Source organism: Amorphotheca resinae, assembly GCF_003019875.1.
Source record: "Amorphotheca resinae ATCC 22711 unplaced genomic scaffold M430scaffold_12, whole genome shotgun sequence".
Lineage (NCBI taxonomy): Eukaryota > Fungi > Ascomycota > Leotiomycetes > Helotiales > Amorphothecaceae > Amorphotheca > Amorphotheca resinae.
The window spans coordinates 240,670-255,875 of NW_020194482.1; the positions used below are offsets into that span (position 1 = coordinate 240,670).

The 15,206-nt window shown below is 50.4% G+C and overlaps 6 protein-coding genes across 6 annotated transcripts; 3 read left to right on the forward strand and 3 right to left on the reverse strand.

The window, feature by feature from the left end:
* Window positions 1-785: 785 nt before the first annotated feature.
* Window positions 786-2,672, reverse strand: M430DRAFT_146501 (hypothetical protein). Its single transcript, XM_024863014.1, has 2 exons — window positions 2,374-2,672; window positions 786-2,324 (listed from the first exon to the last, which is right to left on the reverse strand). Exons 1-2 carry the CDS (start codon window positions 2,558-2,560, stop codon window positions 853-855), a joined length of 1,659 nt encoding a protein of 552 aa, XP_024717301.1. The 5' UTR covers window positions 2,561-2,672; the 3' UTR covers window positions 786-852.
* Window positions 2,673-3,729: 1,057 nt separating this feature from the next.
* Window positions 3,730-4,797, forward strand: M430DRAFT_30912 (hypothetical protein; the record flags this gene model as incomplete). Its single annotated transcript, XM_024865989.1, has 1 exon — window positions 3,730-4,797. One exon carries the CDS (start codon window positions 3,730-3,732, stop codon window positions 4,795-4,797), a length of 1,068 nt encoding a protein of 355 aa, XP_024717302.1.
* A 736-nt stretch (window positions 4,798-5,533) lies between these two features.
* M430DRAFT_22377 (hypothetical protein) lies at window positions 5,534-6,235 on the reverse strand (the record flags this gene model as incomplete). The annotated part of the gene is made up of 1 exon (XM_024864683.1): window positions 5,534-6,235. One exon carries the CDS (start codon window positions 6,233-6,235, stop codon window positions 5,534-5,536), a length of 702 nt encoding a protein of 233 aa, XP_024717303.1.
* Window positions 6,236-6,812: 577 nt separating this feature from the next.
* On the forward strand, window positions 6,813-8,063 carry M430DRAFT_37134 (hypothetical protein). Its single transcript, XM_024867064.1, has 3 exons — window positions 6,813-7,000; window positions 7,066-7,210; window positions 7,260-8,063. Exons 1-3 carry the CDS (start codon window positions 6,854-6,856, stop codon window positions 7,886-7,888), a joined length of 921 nt encoding a protein of 306 aa, XP_024717304.1. The 5' UTR covers window positions 6,813-6,853; the 3' UTR covers window positions 7,889-8,063.
* Window positions 8,064-8,194: 131 nt separating this feature from the next.
* M430DRAFT_181893 (hypothetical protein) lies at window positions 8,195-11,101 on the forward strand. Its single transcript, XM_024863810.1, has 6 exons — window positions 8,195-8,452; window positions 8,537-8,650; window positions 8,706-9,025; window positions 9,075-9,512; window positions 9,575-9,843; window positions 9,919-11,101. Exons 1-6 carry the CDS (start codon window positions 8,309-8,311, stop codon window positions 10,803-10,805), a joined length of 2,172 nt encoding a protein of 723 aa, XP_024717305.1. The 5' UTR covers window positions 8,195-8,308; the 3' UTR covers window positions 10,806-11,101.
* M430DRAFT_53576 (glycosyltransferase family 20 protein) lies at window positions 11,002-14,032 on the reverse strand (the record flags this gene model as incomplete). The annotated part of the gene is made up of 4 exons (XM_024868397.1): window positions 11,002-11,027; window positions 11,290-11,784; window positions 11,838-13,776; window positions 13,832-14,032. 4 exons carry the CDS (start codon window positions 14,030-14,032, stop codon window positions 11,002-11,004), a joined length of 2,661 nt encoding a protein of 886 aa, XP_024717306.1.
* Between the last annotated feature and the right edge of the window lie 1,174 nt (window positions 14,033-15,206).

The following is a 15,206-nucleotide window of genomic DNA, read 5'->3' on the forward strand; positions in this document are numbered from 1 at the left end:
TAATGAAAAGCAAGCTCTTTTCTAACTAGCAAATATCTTTCAACAACCTTCTTTCTCCCTTATTCTTCCAATTCTCCTCAACAAGTGACCATTGAACGACTTCCTTTCAATATTCCAACAAATAATGAACAGTGAGAAAAATAGAAAAGAAAAAACAGGCCATACATACATGTCTTTTGAGGCAAGTAGAAGTCATCAAAGATAAAGGTTTTTTTTTCTTGGATGGTTAGGAAATTGAATGATTGATTGATTGATTTCGTAGGTGAGTGATTTTATGTTTGAGATGGCTTACTAGGAAGGCATAGTTGTTTATTTTTATGTGCCTGGCGTATATCTATCTACATACTTCAAGACAGTTCACACGACGAAAAAAGACTCTCCAGCATATCCTGCATAGGTGGCAGGTGTCTGGGCAGGACCGCAGTGGTAAATCATCATCAAATGGTTGAGGAGGTAATACGGAGTGAGTGGTTATATAAAAAAACCAGAACTGATCAAGAGAGAGGTTCGTGAATCCAGCAAGATAGTTTAGCTCGACTCCAGAGAGCATTTTCCACGCGAGTTGGTGGGGAGCAACGTGCTATAACGATGTAGAGAAGATAATGAGAGGATACATACTCTAGGTAGGTAATCTTGCGGTTTAGAAGAGGACCTGGGAAATGATCAGGTGACTTCCCCCTTTTCTCTGAGCCAGGAGTAAAAAGACTTGACAGTTGTAAAACACCGGCCGGTTCGGTCCAATAGAAGTTCTAGTATAATACAAGTTTCAATTAATATATTCATTACCCATTAACCTAGCGGATATGGAGATTTTCCCAAATGACCAACCAACCAAAACCCCACGATTCATTCTCAAGCAAACCAATCCCAGAATTTCCCCCAAGCCGTGGTAGGGACTGTGATATCCCAAGCCATCTCATCATACTCCGCGCGCCCGGAATCAAGATCCGCCTCATGGGCCCTGACGAACGGGGACCTGGTGACGATCTTGTGCCCCAGATACAGCACGACGAACAGAATCACACTTATATACCCGATGAAGAAATTCTCGGTATCCCAGGGGATAAACGCCGTGAACCCTTGGGTGATGATGATGAGGATATTGAAGAAGAGACCGTACCACGCAAGGAACGGCTGCCACATCGCTTTATACGGCAAGGTATCGCGCGAGATGTTCCGCGCCGCGAGCGCGCGCATGAATCGGATATGGCAGCCGTTCAGACAGGCCCACGTAATGAACCCCGCAACGGCGGAGATGTTCAACAGCCAGTTGAAGACGGTGCCGCCACTCTGCGAGAGATTCAGGAAGGCGAGGAGCCCGAAGGCGGCGGTGAATGCTACGGCGCAGTAAGGCACGCCGCCCTTGGTGGTGAGTTTCAGGAAGGGCGGGGCGGAGCCGTCGTTCGCGAGCCCGACGAGGATGCGCGAGCCGGAGTAGACGTTGGAGTTTGCAGCGGAGAGGACGACGAAGAGGAGGATGGCGTTGATGAGGCCCGGGAGTACCTTGACTCCGGCAAGGTTGGCGGCGATGACGAAGGGGGAGGCGGTCGCGTCGGAGGCTGAGGACAGCAGGCTGGGGTTCGTGTATGGCACGAGCAGGCCGATGAAGAACACGGTGAAGACGAAGAAGAAGATGATCCGGTAGAAAGTCTTGCGGATCGCGGCGGGAACGTTCTTGCGTGGGTTCTCCGTCTCCCCTGCGGCGATGCCCACGAGTTCCGTGCCTTGGTAGGAGAAGCCAGCTTGGATTAGCACGGCCCAGAACCCGACGAACTTGGCGAGGGGCCCGTCGTGTTCTATGAGGTAGGGAGCGAAGGCTCCTGGGTTACCCCAGGTATGGAATCCCAGGTAACCGTGTTGTCCTGCACCGGCATCGATGCAGATAGCAAAGATGAGGAAGCCAGTGACGGTGAGGACCTTGATACTCGAGAACCAGAATTCAAACTCCCCGTAAAAGCTGACGGGTAAGAAATTGACCGCAGTGATAACAACCCAGAACACCGCGATGAAGATCCCGATTGAAAGAGATTTATCCCAATATTGAATGATTAGCCCAGAAGCCGTCAGTTCCAAGGCATAAGTCATGGCCCAGGAAAACCAGTAAATCCACCCCATTGAGAAACCCAGACTAGAATCCACGAAGCGGGTAGCATATGCAGTAAACGCCCCTGAAATGGGAATATATGTTGCCATTTCGCCCAAGGAGATCATGACTGAGAACACAATTGTCCCCACGAAGGCATATGCAATGAGTGCACCAGCCGGTCCTGACTTGGCAATTGCTCCACCACTACCAATAAAGAGACCTGTTCCGATGGTGCCACCTGCCACTGATAAGCTCGAGATACGGGATGCAGAGATGCGCGAGCATACCTATAGCAATCATCTGCAAGTGTCTCGACTTCAACCTCCTCTTCAACTCCGGTGCTGGCTGCACAACGTGCTTCTCCATGTCACAGCCCGAGCCATCGTCGCCCTCAGCCAATTGCGCCCCTGGATACGCCGCAATTTTCTCCTCCGCTACCTTTGGAGCGGTTTCAATGACATCGTCTTGGCCCATGATGGCGGATAGATCGTCATTGACATGGAAAAAAAGAAATTAAATTCAAACTGAAATTTTGAGCACGACAGCCAGATATAAAGCTCCAACTTGGCAGCTCATTCAGCACATCCTGATCATAATTATGAATTTATAAAAATATAAAAAACATATTGATGCAGAAGAATTTTCCCAAATCTGCCCTTTTGTGGGGCAGGGGCTCACGTGGTGACGTACTAGGGAGGGAAAAGGAGAAAAAATTTGTCGCGAAAAGCCTTGACAAGCCGCGGGCGAAAGACAAAAGGACTTCCTTATCGCGGCTATTCAAGGGAACCAAAAAGGAGGCATCTTGGGGAACGCTTAAGCCAGTGGCTTACTTGGCCAAAGGCGAATCCCGAAGTGCATTTTTGAGAAAAACCTTAGTGACTTGTCGTGGTGGTTGGTTGATGTTTGGCGGAATGTTTTTCAGTGGTGTTTCGGGGGGACCGTGGCTTTAAGTACTCTCTCGCCACAACTAATCGTGGGGCACGACAGGAAGTACCTTCGTAAGCCAATTGCGGTTTATTTTCGAGGTGAATGTCTTAGGTGTTGATACCTTTGCAAGCGGGATTCACCATGGAATATTTCACAAGCATTCAGTATCACATGAGCTCATACAGGAACAACTGAGAGTTCTCGTATCATAAGCCGTCATATCTAACGCATATAGTTGATACCTATGAAGACAAGAGAATCAGATATGGAGGCAAGATAACAGATTCATACTTCCAAGACAGCTTACTGGCCACAAGTGGTGGAGTAGATTCGGCTCGGTCTGGAGAGTCCGGAGATTCAAGATACGCTGAGACGAGAAAGAATATCAAGTTCTCCTCTTCTGCGCCAGTGAAGTGTGATAGCGAAAGGGAGCTCTGATATGAGTATTTTGAAAGACAGTATGCAGATATTCAATCATCTCGATGCCAAAATGAGGCTCCAGTACTGTCACATGGAAAGTGGGTGGAAATCAGGTCACATGACACTCTCGGTTAAGCCCCCCCCTCTATATGTCGTCTCTCTAGACCCTTACTTCACTCTTCAATCGAGTCCTTTTTATGAGACTTCTGAAATTATCAAGTTGTAAGTGCATGGCTGATTGTTATTACAGAAGTCGGTTGCCGCAATAATCATAACATCCCACGATTTCTGGCACAATGCCGTCACCACCCGTCGAGTGGCTACTATCCGACTTTTACAAGGAGCGGGATGACTCTATGCTCCCTATCTTCAAGAAGTCGATAAGAGTTTTCTTCTTCGAAGACAACCTCACCCCCGAGGAGATTTCGCGGATTACAGAATGGAACTGCTTGAACAAGCAGCTACTAGCAACTACTAAGAACATCCGGGATGTTGAGCAGACCATACAATTCTTGGAGAAGTGGTGTCTGCGGATTGGGCCCTTAACAAGTCAAATTTTGGATGTAGCTGTGGGCGTATGCGCTGTTCTAGGCAACGATGTTCGTATACAGGATGTACAACGTGTATTGCATGAAAGAGAGGTATATGTACGCAAGACGTTCTTCGAACTCGCGCGCGCCATGGATGTACTCTTACGACATGAGCTGAAGGGAATAGAAAGTCCCATTCGAGACACAACGCAGCCTAATCCCTTTGATGCCCCGTTGACCTTGATACGAATCTGGAATGACGATTCGCATACCCTATACACAGAGTCAGTCGGGTTTCGTTGTGGGAATTGGAAGCAGTGTCAGCCAGTGAATGACTTTATCGAACTAGGGAATAGCGAGAAGCTCTTAAACTTGAAAAGAATTTCAGATCACTGTGAAGGCGAAAGAAGCCCCTCGGACTGGATATCCTTTTCTGACAATGCTTCATGGATACTATCGAAGTTTTCAGATAGTTTCCGATCGAGACAGGGAAACTGTCGTGTCGCAGTCATCAATGTGGCCAGCCTGGACAGGTTGAGGATTCCCTGGCAGCGGTCAGATTCTTTGGTCAAACAATTTGGAGGAACTCCTCGTTCTTCTGAAGAAGGTGGTGTTCAATACGCCTGGCCTGGGCACTATCTCGTATATGGATGGGTGCCTTCACAATGCATCATCAAGTCCTTCACATTAGAGGAGTTCGAGACCCTTTGTAAGCACCGAAACATCCCTAAAGGTAACTCTTTGATCCAATACTCTCTATTAGATGGCAAGTTGACAAATACTCGGAAAGATAGCACGATCTGGCAATTCTACCCTCCTCATAAACTCCTCTAGTGTGTCAGTGGCCGTATGATCTCAGCAAAGCACGTAGGTAATGGCTAAGAAGAGTGATAGCATAGAAATGGATACATACCAGATCTGGTTCATGGATGTCTTTTACTAAAGAGGATTAGGATCAAACATGGTCTTTTTCAAGCCATATAATAAATGATCTTATGAATTCAGAATAGCGATAACAAATAGCAGTGTCTGATCTTCTTAGCCACTCTATATTAATGACAAAGCGACTATGTATACAGTACTGTATTAGTGCAGTAGTTGTAGACACGACTGGCTTTGAGCTTTGGGTTGTATTTGTTTTGTATCAGAGAGGCGGATTGGCAGACTTACAGAAACCTTGAGAATTTCATAACTTACTCTTGATGCTCCTACCTCCAGGGGATATAGTTCCGCCGTTATGCTCGAGTAGCATAGACCAGAGACAACGTATACGAGTTAACTAGGTAAGTCGCTGACCCTAATGTTCAGGCGCAGATCCTTACACTGCCAACTCCTGCGGTCATAATCAGTTCGAGACTTGAAAGCAAAAGTCTGCGGAGAGATTTCCGATTCAATGAGTAGGTATCAAACTCGTGCGCGCAGGCATATGCATTGACCTGATTGCTCAACTACAAGTCCAGGATGTGCGATTACATATTAAGAAAAGAACACGAGATTCCCTGCATGAATGAAACCCCAAGGCTATCCTGTAAGTGCACTCAGCCTCTCTATAGCGTTTCTGTTCTCGCCACTAACTGCCTTGTGTTCTAGCCATTGCCAGATCTGTGAGGATAGTCCTCAGACACTCAACCATGCCACAGAAGCCCATGTAATTGCCAGGGTAAAAGAGAATATCCCACCAAAACAGCCCCCATTGTGGCGACTTTCGTGTATGCGTTGCATTTGCCTGTTCCACATATTCACAGCACCAAGTACCCATCGCTGGCCTTGAGTTTGGGAGAGATCCGTACAACTGTTCATGCGATTGCGCAGGAGGTGTGGGCAATTGAGACACCCCGAGAGGTGATCTGACACCATATGCCTGACCGCTTTCCGACGAGATAAGCAACGTTCTTGTGTCGATGTTTCCGCGACTGACAGCTGGCTGAAGGTAAGTAGCTCTCGGAGAGGGCTTCGGAATCAGAGTCTTGCGTGAAACGTGAGGAAGTGTTCCGATGCATTCCTCTGCTCTTCTCATTGCACCAGACGATTTGTGCTCGGTCGACATGATAACTGAAGCAGGATCATTGTCACGAATCCATATATGTCGAGGATTTCTCCCCATCTGATATGGATTTAGTCGGAGGTGAATTCTGACGTGGCTTGGAGTTGCTGAGGACATCCTCCAGCTTTTGACTCTGATTCTTGCACTGGTCGTGGTTGGCTCATCTCCAAGCTGTATCAGTGATAAAGGGATGAACAAGATGCAAGGCGAGACGCAACTCTGCGACATCGAGCCTTATACTCTAACCCCAAAAGATCCCGGGGTACAGGCCATTTACTCCTTTCTTTTTCCTTCCAAGGTCATCCCTCTCATGTTCTGAGAAGGAACCCAAATCATATCCATCTACCAAGTCCTAGGATCTCTAGGCACAATACCACAGCTTGAACCTCGACCGACCCGAATTGAATTTGACGCGACAGAAGTCAAAACAAAACAGAACTTCGATCTTATAAGTCGACAACTACACTGTCACGACCGATACAATGGTTAAGGATAACTTCCGACGTAAGTCCCATCTAGTTGATTCGAAGCATCACTTCTGCTCAGAGACGACATGATTTTATTCAACTGGGCGAGTGATCTTTCTGCAGAATGAGATAAGTATCAGATGACTTCATCCCGATTGAAACCCCTCCAGTGCCCCTCTATTAGTAACCTCGGCGCCGTAGCGGCTTTCGTTGTGATTGGCTAGTATTGGTTTCCGATCCTCGGCAGCCCTCCAACCGGCTTAATAAGTCTCGAAAAAGTAATATATATACCAGACCGAGTCACGATCCCTCTGGAAAGTGTATATCGAATAAAATCTGGCTTAAAATTCATCAGAATCTAAGTTTTTCCAGTCACAAAATGTCAAAACCTACGGTCCCAATTCCCGCGGCCACGAAGCTGCGGGCCATGCTCGCCGAGAAGGACAAGGTCGTCGTGGCTCCAGGTGTATATGATGGACTCACAACCCGGATTGCCTTAGAAACTGGCTTTGATTGTCTCTACATGGTAGACAAACCATCTCTAAAACCAGTGATGGTAGACTGAGCGACCGGCTGACACTGTAAAACCAGACCGGAGCAGGGACCACGATGTCAAGACTTGGAATGGCAGACCTGGGAATAGCCACTCTCAACGACATGGTTCAAAACGCTGGCATGATTGCAAGCATTGACCGAAGCGTTCCCGTCATCGCGGATGCTGATACTGGCTATGGCGGTTTGTTCCCCCTATTCTTCTCCATGTCACATGGCTAAAGTCCGCTCAGGACCTTTAATGGTGGGCCGCACAACTGCTCAATATATGCAGGCCGGTGTTGCCGCTCTTCATATCGAAGATCAGGTGCAGACCAAGCGATGCGGGCACTTGAAAAACAAAGAGCTCGTGGATGAAGATGTATATGTGGCACGTATCAGAGCCGCCGCCAACATGCGCGCGGCATCCGCTGGTGACATTGTGATTATCGCAAGAACGGATGCATTGGCATCACTTGGATATGACGCTGCGGTATCCAGACTCAAGAAGGCCATCGCTGCCGGCGCCGACGTGGCATTTTTGGAAGCCATCACGAGTGAAGAGCAGGCAAGACGCGTATGCCAGGAATTGAGCCCTACTCCTGTACTCTTGAACATGGTAGCTGGAGGTATGACGGCCAACATCAGCGTACAGAAGGCGAAGGAGATTGGGTTCAAGATTATCATCTACCCCATTCTGTCCATGGGACCCATGTACAAGGCAGTTAAGGACGCGGCGAAGGAGCTGAAGGAGACCGGCATTGTCGAACGTTCAGCAGGGGCGGATGTTAGTGCGAAGCAGCTCTTTGAGCTCTGTGGGTTGAACGAGGCTGTTGAATTTGATATTGCTGCTGGAGGAAGTTTGTATGCGAAGGGTGTCTGAGCGTATCGCAAGGCAATCAAAATGAAAAAGCTGCATTGTGACTGGCCGTGGAGTTCTGGGAGAAAGGAATGAGAGCGTTTGCGTATATCATATATATACTTATATATATGACATATACACAGATAGACACGAGAATGCGATGAGCATATCTGTTCTGATTCATGTTCAGATCCCTGAGCAGAACAATCATCTGTCGTTCCGATTTCGCGATGTAAAATCGTAGAAATATAAATCCAGGGGTGTAAATATAGCAACAATTTCATCCTTGGTCACGCATGGTTCAACCCAAGTTGAATCCATTCAACACCTTCCAGTCGGGCTCTTTCAATGTAAATCAGCATCAAACGGAGTAAGCAGCCCGTGATTGTCCCATGTTGTCGCCGCGGTTGAACGACAGCTGCATTCGGACTGGGCAGGGGGATGAATTCTCAACCTCCCGGCGAACGGCTATTGGCGCCTCGTCAGTCTGAGGTATCAGACCCATCTAGGCCCAGTGCCTTGCAAGCCAATGTCTCCCATCAGAGGAAGAAGAGGGTAGCTTGTAGTAACTGTCGACAAGCCAAGGTTGGTGATCAACTTAAGACTATGATCGAGTTTCTCCCGTGAGCGAGAAACAAGAGCTGACTCGGAGTCTTGCCCGCGATGTAGTTGCGATGCGATGGCCTATCCAAGACGGTGGGAACCCCCTGTGTCAGATGCCGCCGGTTATCATTGGATTGTCAGATAGACTCAAGTTATAAGAGGGTCAATAAAAGACCGCAAGTCCCCCATCATTATCCCTCTGGGAAGTTATTCATCTGACCATGCGTCTAGGAAGATCAACGAATTGGCAGAGGAAGTGGAGAGACTTCGCTCATCAGTTGATCGGCTTGGGACTCCCAGAGTTTCCTCATCAGGAGCAGCTGATGATGGATCACCAAGCTCCTCATCGGCCCCTGCCCAGCTCGGCTCAGGAGAAGAGGGGAGTTTGATGGCAGAGCAGTCTCCAATGTCGTTGCAGACTACATCTCCCCAAGCACATCACTCTCCAGCTGGGCCTTTTCCAACTGCGCAGCCGAACCTCCCTTCCACCACCTGCTCGAGGACCCTGGAGCATATACACCTGGACAAACTCGAAATTAACGAATTGTTTCAAATGTCAGTAATAGTCTCCGCTTATACGATGAACGATGCTGAATTGTTCTAGCTACTTCAAGCATTACCATCCTTTCTTCGATATCCTTGATCCGGACATCTGTCCAGATGATTATTACGCCCAGTCAGCTCTCCTGTTCTGGGCCATCATCAGTATCGCTGCACGACGGTACGAACATGATGCCGCACTGTTCTCCTCCTTGAGCCCATGCGTCACCAAACTGATGTGGAGCGCCATCCCCATGCTCCCGCACAATCGTTTTACCGTCCAGGCAATCCTGTTGATATCCATGTGGCCCTATCCAACCAATTCGATGTCTACTAATCCGTCCTTCCTGCTGGTGTCAATTGCAAAGACGGCATGCCTACAGCTAGGAATCCATCGACCCGAGGTGATCCAGGACTTCCTGAGAGTGAAGACTCGACTTAGCCCGCAGGAATTCGGCGACGCTGTCAAGACCTGGGCTGGATGCTACATTGCGGCACAAAGGCAAGACCCCTCCCTATTCTCCCCTCCCCAAACCCTCCCTCTAAGGCTCTAACAACGTCCAGCGTTACTGCCGGAATCGGACAGCAATCCATACTCCAGTCCGACTGGGTTATAGACGTCGCATGTGAGAACGATCCCCGATACGCGATCCCCGAGAATCTGCGCACCCATCTCCTGATTTCCCGATTCATCGCGCGCGTTAATCGCATTCTGTCTGAGAACGATCGGTCGCCGACGGGACAGCCCTTCGATTCAGATATCTGTATCATCCTAGCTATGCTAGAGCAGGACCTTGGCAGCTTAGAAAGACAGCTCGGCCACGATCTTTCAGGTGAGTAGCATAAAGCTACAAACATCCATCCCCCCTTTCCCAAAATTCCTCTCCACTAACTCAACACCTACCTAGACATGCATCAAATCGAGCTCCTAATGGCTTCCTTACAACTACGAACCTATTACTTCTTCGTAACCTCCAACCCGTCCACCCGGCGTCACGGCCTGCTAAAAGCGTACACCACCGCCCTGAGCCTCATCACGCACTGCACCACGCCCTCCCCACCACCCGACACCTCCTCCACCGAATTCACCAATTACGCGCCCAACGGACACTCCCAATTCCTAGTCATGGCCGCCATGCTCCTCCTAAAAATCCTCTTCTCGTCCTACTCTCACTTCATCCACTTCCCCACAGGCCGTGCCGCCTTCGACGCCGTCGTCCTGCTGCTCCGTCGCTCTTCCATCAGCGCTCAGGATATCCGGGGACGCATGAGTCGGATCCTCGCGCAGCTGTGGAGTTTTCATCAGTCCCTGCCCAAGGCTAGGATGGACGACGAGCCGAAATTGAATTTGAGGACGAGGCTGGGTGCTAGTCTGTTGCATGATCTGTTGTGGACGTGGCGAGAGGAGTTTGGCGGTCAGCGCGCTGCTGCTGTTGCCCCGCCTTCTTCTTCTTCTGCTCCTACTGCTCCTCCTGCTCCTCCTGCCATCATCTCGAATCCTAATTCTAACAATAACACCAACACCACCACTCACAACACTATCATTACTCCTCACCCCCCAGCGGCGCCAAACCCCACCAACCCCACCAACCCCACCAATCCCGCCCCCCCATCCTCCTCCTCCTCCTCCTACGAACCCGCGCCGCCCCCATCCCCAACCAATTTCAACCTTGACACTCTGGATCTAGAAATGCAAGATGCGAATTGGTTGTGGGATGTCGGGTTCCCGTCTGTGTTCTCGGTGGATATAAATTCGAGTCTTTGGGAGAGGGAGGGGGAGGGGGAGGGGGGATGATTGGAATTTTGTAAGGTGGGAGTGTTGGGGAAAGGAAGGGGGGGAGGGAAGGGAAGGAGGGAGGAGGGGTTGTATATATATATGTGGTTATGATGATGGGAGCTGATGGGTGGGATGTAGGTTGTTTTGAAAAAAGGAGGTGGGAAGAAGGGGGGGGGAGATGCTATATTTGGGTCTCCCTCCCTCCCTTTTATATCTATCCGTACGAAGATAAGGTACTTACTGGATTATTATCATACGAATCCAACGTACATATATATATGCACACACCATTACACTGCAGAATACTCATAAATTCATTAATTTACTCATTCATTCATTCATTCATCCGTACATACGTATATACACTCTACCATAACCCACGCTCTCTTATCTATCCTATCGGCTGAAGAAGGAAGTCTAGTTTTTATGCGCTGCCCATCCAGAAAAAAGGGGAACAAAACCAATCAGAGCTTCTCACCGGGCATCTCGTCCGGGATTACACCTCCGGTCATCTGCTCGGGGATCTTGCCTTCCAGGATCGCCAAGGGGCCGAGATCCGCCGTGCTCGTGTCGCCGCCGTTTAGTAAGGCGATGCTGTTGATGACGTCCACGGGCTCGAGGAGGTGGTAGTGTGCTAGCGTCATCTTGCTTGAGGCGCCTACCGTGACCGTAAAGACGTGATCCTGGGGCAACCCGCTGGCGTTCAAGGCGCGGAACATATCCTCATCAGTAAAGTCATCCCCAAGACAGAGCGTGAATTCCGGGGCTTGACCGGGTGGATACGAAGCAACGAGACGTTTGGCGATCTCGCCCTTGTTGATAAAGGTTGGACGGACTTCGAGATTCGCCTTTCCTTGCATGACCTCCACGTCCCAACTCTTGCCGATAGTCTGCTCGATTTCCTTCTGGCATTCGCGGGCCATGTGGGCGCCGAGTGCGGGGTCAGATGGTCGGTAGTGCCAAGTTAGTGCGCAGCGTTTGCGTTCGATGAATGAACCTAGATCTGTGTTAGGAGGCGCGAATCGGGAATTGTGTGGGAAAGGGACGTACCAGGAGTCTTCTCAGTGTACTTCTGAAAGCAGGCCATGACGTCCTTCTGCCAACCCATATCCAATTTCTCGGCTAGGTTCTGCCATTCGCTGCTCCCGGGATAACGCACGAAGCTTCCGTGTTCGGCGCTGAAGCCTAGCTCGGGGATGTGCCCTAGATACTGCTGCAAAAAATCTTGATCTCGTCCACTGATGATCCATACTGCATTTCGATGATCAGATGCTAAAGCTTTAAGAGTTCGGATAACTTGGTTAGAAGGTATGGCGGCTGCAGGATCCTTGACGATGGGTGTGAGGGTTCCATCGTAATCGAACATGAACAATCGCCTCTGTGCTGATCTGTACTGTCGGAGGAGAGCAGTCTTGTCGAGAGGAGGGGTTGAGATGGTTGGGTTGTGTTGATTTAGGACTAATAGAAGCCTCTTTATCAAGCTATTTGACCACGTTTGAACGTTCTTGGTTGTAACGTGATTGTAAAGGCTTTCATGCATCGCCTTCTTCTTCTCCGGGTTCATTGTCAGGGCGTAATTGATCTGCTTAGCAACGTCTGACAGGTCCCATGGGTTGATGTGAATTGCATCTCTCAAGCTTCCAGCCGTTCCTGAGAACTCAGAGAGGATGAGGGGTCCACGACCATCCCGTTGACAAACCACATATTCCAGACTGGTCGTATTCATGCCGTCACGAACACTGGTAATAAGCCCGATGTCCGCAGTCCGCAGTAGGGCAAAATACTCTTCCTGCGAAAGATACTGAGGGTAATGCTGAACAGGAGAGAAGCCAAGAGAGCCGTAGAGGCCGTTGATCTTGGCCACCAGTTCAGAGACCTTATTAGCGACCTTCCCTGAATCCTCCTTCCCCTCTTCACGGCTTGTTGGACTGGTCACCTGGATTAGCACCACCTTCCCCCGCCATTCGGGGTACATCTCAAGGAATCTTTCGAAAGCCAAGAGTTTCTGTGCCACGCCTCGCACACTATCCAGACGATCTCGTCCAACGATGATCTTCTTGCCTCTGTACATCTGTCTCAAGGCCACCACCTGCTGGTCGATGACGCCTCCGTCGAAGGCCAGCCTTTCCGTTGCTGCAGCATCGATGCCGATAGGAAAGACCCCCACCGTAACCTTCGATCCATATGCATCAACCCCAACACTGTCAGAAGGAAATCCCAGAATCCGACTGCAGCAGGAGCTAAAATGGCGCGAGTAGCTGTACGACTGAAAACCTATCAAGTTGGCACCCAAAACGCCCTGTAGAATGTCCTTTCTCCTCGGTAAGCATCGAAGGAACTCGCTACTGGGAAATGGAATGTGTAGGAAGAAAACAATGTACATATGCGGTATCCGTTGTCGAAGCATACTGGGGAGGAGCAGGAGGTGATAGTCGTGAACCATAACAATATCGCCCGGCTTATAAATCTCAAGGATCCGGTTCGCAAATTTCTGGTTCATCCGATAGTAGTCTGCCCATGATTGGCGCTCTGCTCGGCCATCGGTGGGTTCGTGCTGCTTGTAATGGAACAGCGTATCGAGTTCAAGCTCCGCGAATCTTCTCCACCGCGCCTGGTCCTTCAAGCATATCTCACCATCCTTGCCAGTTTCAATTTCATCGCTGAGCCAGACAGGAATGGTCCGTACGTTCTTGTCGTGTGATAATTGCCACTCTAATCGACTCTGATCCTCCTTGGTAATCCATAACGCCTCAGATTGTGGTGTCGCGGGCGGCTTGGTAAACTCGTCGATCGGGATCGGGGCAGAATTCTTGTTGAGAGCAGGTATCCCCGTCGTGGTTGCTGGAGGTGTAGCAGGAGGGGTGAGTGGTTCGGCGTGTTCGATTTCCCCGGTCCAGCCCACCAGCGTATGGTTCCAGGGCGTCTTATCGGAGGAGAGGTAGGCAAAGGAGTCAAAGAGGGCCGAGGTACCACGGCGTGGGCTTAATCCCTAGGAGATGGTTAGCGCCTGAAGATGAAAACGCGGAGACTGGGCTGCTGCTGACCCAATCTGAGCCCTTTCTGTAGTGCAACGAGTGTGGGATGCAGAAGGTGGCTGAGATAATCCCCCCGCTCAGACCCAAGGAGGGGTTTGCTGCGCGCGGATCAGCCTCGATCATGGGGTCTTGTCCAGTCAAGCTCATGCGGCGCAAGATTTCTCGGTTTGATGTTGCTCCCGACGCGGCTTCGCTGGGAGATTGGGCCATTACTCCTCGTCGCCTGGCTGGTGAGAAATAGGACGTGGGGGATTGATTGCTGCCGTTGTTCTCAGGAGACTCGTACTCGTACTCGCCCGGGTGAATTCCTGGAGTGACGGGCACGTTCACAACCGAGGGCTGAAGACACGGATGCCCCGACTCGTGTCTCGCAGGTGCTGATGGACGAAAGGGCTGGGGGAGCTGTAGTGTAGCCTCTGCCTCTCCGGGGATTCTGCGTGCCATTGTGAGTGGGGGGAGCTATGGATCAGGCACAGAGGAGAAGCAGGATAGAGGCGGGCGGGCTTGATTCGAGGAGGGGGGAAGAGGAGGAAGAGGAGGAGGATGGAGAAAGATGAGGATGCGGAGGAGAAAGAGAGCAGGAAAGTCAAGGGAGAGGAGGAGGAGGAGAGCAGGAGAAGGGCGGAGAAGAGAGAGCGCAAGATAGAGAAGAGGGAAGAGGATAAGGAGATGCCGTGATGAATGAATGATGAATGATGAGGCACTGAGGTATCCAGGTGTCGAGCAAGTGGGGAGAGCGGTGGGCAAGGGGGGGCGTTGTGAGGGGAGATCATGGAAACGTGGGGCCCAAAAAGGAGCAGCATGGAAGGGGATGGATGGGATTCCATACCTGACGTAACCGGCCAAGCAAGCAGGGCAAGCTCTCCTTCGCACGCGTCTTTCTTTTTCTCACCGCATGCTCAGCGCCCGGCGAACAATCAATTGCCTCCTCCCACGCGATGCGCGGATGCCAAGAACGAAGCTTCCGCTGCCAGCGAGGGTTGAGGGTTTGGAGTGGAGAGTTGGAGAGGGAGAAGAGGAAGAAAGAGAGGAGAGAGGAGAGGAGAGGAGGTCGCGATAAAAACAGAAAGATATTTATATCATCAGGGTTGTCGTCACGATAGGCTCCATGGCTGCCAGGCCTCGGCGCGGGGGGACGGTATCGGGCAAAATGGGCGGACGGGGGAAACGGTGTGAGGATCAGCGTTGCTCTGTTCGCAGCAGACGCGGTCTAGACCCTGGGGGCGAGGGGACGAGGGGGCCTCAGAATCTTCCGTGCGTCTTTTGAGTCTTTTTCATGCGAACTTGGGGAGAGAGAGGAGTTAGTTCTCTTGGTCTTCACGAATCTCTTCTGCATCTTCATCGGTCGGGCGTGAGTTGAGATGCGGAGGAAGCAGAGGGATCA

Bases quoted from the DNA above. Each gene is read 5' to 3' on its own strand.
- M430DRAFT_146501 (XM_024863014.1), bottom strand. From the start codon at position 2,560: ATGGGCCAAGACGATGTCATTGAAACCGCTCCAAAGGTAGCGGAGGAG. The intron at 2,325-2,373 runs GTATGCTCGCGC...TATCAGTGGCAG, and splicing joins CTTGCAGATGATTGCTATAG to GTGGCACCATCGGAACAGGT.
- M430DRAFT_37134 (XM_024867064.1), top strand. From the start codon at position 6,854: ATGTCAAAACCTACGGTCCCAATTCCCGCGGCCACGAAGCTGCGGGCC. The intron at 7,001-7,065 runs GTAGACAAACCA...CTGTAAAACCAG, and splicing joins GCTTTGATTGTCTCTACATG to ACCGGAGCAGGGACCACGAT. The intron at 7,211-7,259 runs GTTTGTTCCCCC...AAGTCCGCTCAG, and splicing joins TGCTGATACTGGCTATGGCG to GACCTTTAATGGTGGGCCGC.
- M430DRAFT_181893 (XM_024863810.1), top strand. From the start codon at position 8,309: ATGAATTCTCAACCTCCCGGCGAACGGCTATTGGCGCCTCGTCAGTCT. The intron at 8,651-8,705 runs GTCCCCCATCAT...GCGTCTAGGAAG, and splicing joins GGGTCAATAAAAGACCGCAA to ATCAACGAATTGGCAGAGGA. The intron at 9,844-9,918 runs GTGAGTAGCATA...ACACCTACCTAG, and splicing joins GCTCGGCCACGATCTTTCAG to ACATGCATCAAATCGAGCTC.